Source organism: Oryctolagus cuniculus, chromosome 11 (genome assembly GCF_964237555.1).
Source record: "Oryctolagus cuniculus chromosome 11, mOryCun1.1, whole genome shotgun sequence".
Lineage (NCBI taxonomy): Eukaryota > Metazoa > Chordata > Mammalia > Lagomorpha > Leporidae > Oryctolagus > Oryctolagus cuniculus.
The window spans coordinates 115,412,833-115,418,832 of NC_091442.1; the positions used below are offsets into that span (position 1 = coordinate 115,412,833).

Sequence of the window (6,000 nt, forward strand, 5' to 3'; positions counted from 1 at the left end):
AGTTAGTCACAGCGGCTGGCGGCTCCCACCAGGGGAGGCGGTGAGTCAGGCAGCCCATGGGGGCCGGCGCGGGGCAAGGGGACAGCTTGCCCTCGGGGGGCTGACTTGGGCTGTGGAGCATGAAGGCGTCCCATCGAGGCGCCGCCGAGAGCTGAAAGTGTGGACTTTGAAGTCGGCTGCATGACTTACTCATGGCGTCACCTGGAGCCAGTGACTCAAGCCCGTGGCCGGCCGTGTGCTCAGCACACCGGTTGGGGGAAGCTCCAATGCGTGGCTCAGAGCCTGGCCCGCGGCACACTGGGCAAAGCTCGTTACAGTCCCGTAAGGAAGGGGGCATTGCTACCCCTCCCCATTGTAGAGATGGATAAACTGAGGCTCCAGACAGATTAGCAATAGGCACAGGGTCCCTCACAGCCGGAAGTCCAGCTTCAGACCCACCTGCTGTGCCAGGAAGCTGCGGGGCCCCATCCGGGCTCCACTCGCTGGGGGTTTCTGAGCGAGTTCCGCCCTTCCTGGGCCTCGGCTCCTCGGCTGTGTTCCTGGAGTTGGCAGGATTTCGTGAGGCAGTCCTGACAACATCATTAGCTGCAGGAGACGTCAGCAAGTTCCTGGCAAAGGGAATGAAAAGCTAAGTTCACTTGGGTGAAAAAACATTGGAAATCCATGCTTAAATTTTCACCATTCACATTCCCCATACAACGTGAGCAACAGAGAGAGACAGACAGGGAGACACAGGTAGAGTGTGTTCACCCTCCAAGTGCCTGCTACGGCCGGGTCTGGGTGGCGGCCCGGGCCCCCCAGGCAGCTGGAGTCAGAAGCCAGATGTGGGCGTGGAACTCGGGCACTGCGATGTGGGATGCTACCCAGACACCTGCTCCTCCACCCCAGTGAAATTATCGACGACCCCTCCTATTCTTAGGGTAATTCTCAGTTGGAGAGGCTAATTCGAGGAAGCCCATTTTACAGGTGAGGCTACAGAGAGGTGGCAGGGCTGGGAATGGGGGCAGGACACGAGGAGCTGGTAACCAGGGAGCTGGGACGCGGGCGGAAGGCAGAGGACTGCGCAGGCTGGGCTCGTGGGCCTGGAAGGTGTCCCCTCCTACCATCGCCTCCTTCAGTCCTCCCAACTGGGAGTCCTGCTCTCCTGTGAGGCTGAGGAGCCCCGAGGCCCCGAGGGGTGAGCGGTGGCCCCGGAGCCCCACCTGCCTCTGGACCAAGGTCTCCATGGCGTCTGCTGCTGACAGGTGGGCGGGTGGAGGAGCTCCTGGGAGGGAAACGGAGCAGCAGCCAGATCCATCCCACCCGCTAGGTTGGACTCCTGGGGCCCAGGCTGCGGGCTGTTGCCAAGGGAACCAGAGAGCTGCCAATCACACTAATGAGCCCCCCCACCATGGGGGCAGGGTCCATATTCTCCTTTTCCAAAAGAAAGGTCCCCGTTTCCTTCTCAGAGCTGGGGTAACTGGGGGCAAAGGGGGGTCCTGGCAGCTCTGAGTCCCCCCTTCAGTAAGGGGACGCCTCCCTTGGGCTGGGACTCCAGACCCCGAGGCAAGTCGGGCAGGAGGGAGTGGGGGGTCTTGTCTTTATTTCTCAGCACCCCCGCTGCCCGCCCTGCTGCCTTTGCTCTGTTTCTACTAGCCCGCCCTGGCTCTGCAGGCCCTCTTGCTCATAAAAGCTGGCTGCTGGTGGCTGTCATTTGAACGGAGGCTTGTGTCTTTGTCATGCCCTGAGCCCCTTCATCCTTTGGAACAGAGAGAAGACTTTGGTACCAAGTTGTCTAATGAAGGCCTTATCCCAGGGGGATCTGGGAGGGCTCTGAGGGCGCCCTGTTCCCATCCAGCCTCAGCTCAGACGGGCCGTGCACCTGCTGGTCTGCCCTCCGCTGGGCATTTGCACATCCATCCTCGCACCTCGCAATTCTAACGAGATATCAGAAGTTTGGGGAGAGAGCAAGATGCAGGGTAATGAGAGAGCTGAGTTACTGTCTAAATATCTGAGGATTCGTGTTTTTTGACTTTTGATTTATTGAAGAGAGGGAGAGTGGTTCATTCCCCAGATGCAATAGCTGGGTCTGGGCAGGGCTGAAGCCAGTAACCAGGAACTCCATCCAGGTCTCCCCATGGATGACAGGGGCCCAAGTCCTTACGCCATCGCCTGCTGCCTGCCACGGTGTGCACTGGCGGGAGCTGGGACCAGGAGCAGAGCGGGGACTGGGATGCAGCATGCCGATAGGGAAAGTGGTGTCCGAGCCAGCGTCTTTTTTTTTTTTTTTAAGATTTATTTATTTATTTGAAAGGTGGCATTACAGAGAGGCAGAAAGAGAGAGAGGTCTTCCATCTGCTGGTTCACTCCTGAGATGGCTGCAATGGCTGGAGCTGAGCTGATCCAAAGCCAGGAGCCAGGAGCTTCTTCCGGGTCTCCCACTTGGGTGCAGGGACCCAAGGACTTGGGCCATCCTCTACTGCTTTCCCAGGTCATAGAGGAGCAGCTGGGATTTGAATCAGCGCCCATATGGGATGCCGGCAGCGCAGGCGGCGGCTTTACCTGCTATACCACAGCGCCAGCCCGGTGAACCAGTGTCTTAACTGCCAGGACAAATGCCCGCCTCTCAATTGTTTTTCTTATTATAGTAAAACACACAACCTAACATTTACCATCATAGCTACTTGGACGTGTGCCGTCCCATGGAAGGAAATCCTCTTACAGTGCCACGCGGCTCTCACTGCCTCCAGAACTCTTCTCGTCTTGCAACACTGAGACCCTGTACCCACTGAGTGCCGCTCGCTACGCCCTGCTCCCCACCGCTTTTGGCTGCTCTAAGCACCCCCGATGACGGGGCTCAAACAGGGCTGTCTTCTTGTGCGTGGCTTAACTCACTCAGCCAGCCTGGTGTCCTCGGGGCTCACCCGTGTGGTCCCAGGGGTCATAATCGCCTTCCTTTCCAAGACTGAATAGAATTCCATTGACACGGGCACCGCCCCGCTCCTCCGTTCATTCACCAGGGGACACTTGGGTTGCGTCTGCACTTTAGTATTGCAATGACGCCGCCGGCAACCTGGGTGTACCAGTATCTCCTGGAGCCCCTGCTGTGTATGAACCCAGGAGTGGAAGAGCAGCTCCAAGGGTGATGCTATTTTTTTAAGATTTTTATTTATTTATTTGAGCGGTAGAGTTACAGACAGTGAGAGGGAGAGACAGAGAGAAAGGTCTTCCTTCCATTGGTTCACTCCCCAAATGGCTGGCAACGACCGGAACTGTGCCGATCCAAACCCAGGAGGCTCTTCCTGGTCTCCCACGTGGGTGCTGGGACCCAAAGACTTGGGCCATCTTCTACTGCTTTCCCAGGCCACAGCAGAGAGCTGGGTTGGAAGAGGAGCAGCCAGGACTGGAACCAGCGCCCATATGAGATGCCGGCGCCATAGGTGGAGGATTAACCAAGTGAACCACAGAGCCACCCCCCGCCCCTTTTTAGGACTTAACATACTGTTTCCCTCTTCAGCTGTACCATCTGATGCTCCAACAGAGCACAAACTTGCCGACTTCTGCACACCCCCCCCCATTCATCTTTTTTACCAGTGGCCTTCCTAATGGACGCAGGTGGTCTCTGGTTGCAATGTTGGTTGGCATCTCCCTAACGAGCATGTCCCCAGGCGCTGACTGCGGGCCACTTGGACATCCTCGTGGGAGGAATGTCTCCCCAGTCCTTAGCCTGTTTTTGAGACAGGCTGTTTCGGTGTTGTTGAGTGCCCCGTGTATCCGGGATGCTAATCCCTTATCAGAGATATGATTTGCAAGTATTTCTCCCACTGTGTGGAAGACAGTTTTATTCCTTTGATAGGGTTTGGTGAAAATGTAAAAGTTTTCATTCAGCCCAATTGATCTATTTTGTTGCTTGTGCATTTGGTATCCTAACCAAGAAATCGTCCCCAAATCCAATGCCGGGCAGCTTTTGCCTGACATTGACCTGAAGGTTTTGCACCTTGCACTGAGTTCTTCCATCCAGTTTGCGCTAACTCAGGCGTTTGCACGTGCATATCCAGTTTGCTCAGCACCGCGTGTTGGGAAGTTTATTCTCTCTCCATTGAAAGGGCTCAGCACCTTTGTCAAAAGTCATTTGGCCATAACTGCCGGGTGCGTGTCTGGCTCTCCCCCCCGCCCATTGGTCCTCACTGTCTACCCCAGCAGCAAACTGTCTTTTTTACCGCCGGCTACTGACTTCTACTTAACACGATCCGTGGCATCAGGGCTGCTTTATGCCTTACGATACACATGGTGATTTTTGAAATTCATTTCGCCCGAATAGGGTGAGCTGGGTGCAGACCTCCACGCCCCTGGATCCTGCAGGCTGCTCTCGTCCTGTGGCCGGCTTCCCCGGGCACCAGGCTATTCTGGACTGTGAGCGCACGTGCACCCGCATTTTCTCTGGGAGAACCCTGTGTGGTCCCGACCACGGGTCTGCCTCTCGAGACGGCTGCTTTTGCTCCTGGCCCGTGCCCTGCGGTGTAATCGGCCCCAGGTTGGGTTTAATTTTTTTTATTAATTAGACTTGCGAGCTCTTGGACCATGCGGAAAACACGAACTCTGAAGTCAGATCTGTGATTGGGGGTGGGGTGTGTGTGGTTTGTCTACACAGAGAATTCTGCTTCTCCCAACAGAGGACTTGCTGACCTCTCTCTTTGCAAATGGCTGGTCCCTCCCCCATTTGCTGAGGAAGTGCATCTGGTCTCCCCTGCCACTTCCTGTGCGACACGCCCCCCCCCCCCCCCCCCCCGCCCTCTGTGGCTCAAGTGACCTGAGCCGGGCTTTGCAGGCGGGGAGCCTGTGAAGTGTGTCCTCCCCAAAGCCAGCAGTGTGCAGACTCGGCACACAGCCTCACGCCTGGCTTGAGAGAGGGCTCAGCGATGGTTTTTAAAAGATTAATTTATTTATATGAGAAAGGATCTCCCATCTGCTGGTTCACTTCCCAAATGGTTGCGTTAGCCAGGGCCAGGGCTGGGCCAGGCTGCAGCCAGGAGCCAGGAACAACATCCAGCCTCCCACGTGGGTGCAGGGCCCCAGGCACTCGGGACACCATCCACTGCCTTCCCAGGTACATTGGCAGGGAGCTGGACTGGAAGCGGAGTCCCAGGTGGCGGCCTGCCCCGCTGCGCCCCATGCCCGTCTGGCAGGCCCTCTGACCTCTGACCCCCTCTTCTCCCAGACACGGCCTGGCAAGGATGGAAAAGCCAGGGAATCTTCAGCTTTTCACAAAACGACCGAGTAACTTGGCAGAACTAGACGTTCTCGCCCCATCCCGCCCTTACCCCCAGCCCCTCACTGACTCCCCAATCTGGGAGGCCCAGGAGTGGGGTGAGGTGAGGGCCGGGGGCCAGGCCGGCCCCGCCCAGCAGAGGACCTGTGCACGGCCCCCAGGCCACCTCAGAAGGGGTCTTTGTGCTCTGGGCCACTGCCCCACCCTTTCCTGTCCTTGGCACAAACCCTCTGATTCCTGAGATGCTGCCTGGGTCACCAGCAGACCCAGCTGCTCAGTGACAGTGTGACAGAGGTGACGCATCCCAGGAAGCACCCGCGGGGCCTCCGTGCGCCCAGGGTTTGGGGCCGGGACTGGAGCCCCGTGCTCCTCAGGCACTTCCCTGTCTGGCTGCTTCTGCCCCAGGAGACCTGCTCTCAACAGGGGCTCCCTGGGCACTGGGGAGGGCCCTCCAGCACTCCGCAGGTGTTCAAAACCCGGAGCACTGAACATGCAATTCAGGGAGCAGAACCTGGAGCAGGGGCCTGGGGGACTGCAGCCCGTCTGGGCAGCTCCCCCTGCAGTCGGTGCTCCGGCCACGGCCCCTGCTCCCCCGCCGGTCCACCTTCAGCGCTCCAGGCAGGGACACGCTCGCAGCCGGGGCCACTGGCAGTGCGGGGTCAGCTGGGGTCCCAGCTCTGCCTCCCAGTCCCGCAGGAGGAGGGCGAGGTCTGAGCTCACTGACAGAGAGGCCCAAGGGCCCGCTGAATGCC

The 6,000-nt window shown here is 58.2% G+C and overlaps 1 protein-coding gene across 1 annotated transcript in view; it reads right to left on the reverse strand.

Annotated features, from left to right (window-relative positions):
* The window catches only part of NPTXR (neuronal pentraxin receptor), a 28,080-nt gene extending 26,854 nt beyond the window's left edge, over nt 1–1,226 (reverse strand). Inside the window, exon 1 of the mRNA XM_070053193.1 lies at nt 1,104–1,226. Within this exon, the coding sequence (XP_069909294.1) occupies nt 1,104–1,226 (123 nt within the window). The remainder of the gene's footprint in view (nt 1–1,103) is intronic.
* Between the last annotated feature and the right edge of the window lie 4,774 nt (nt 1,227–6,000).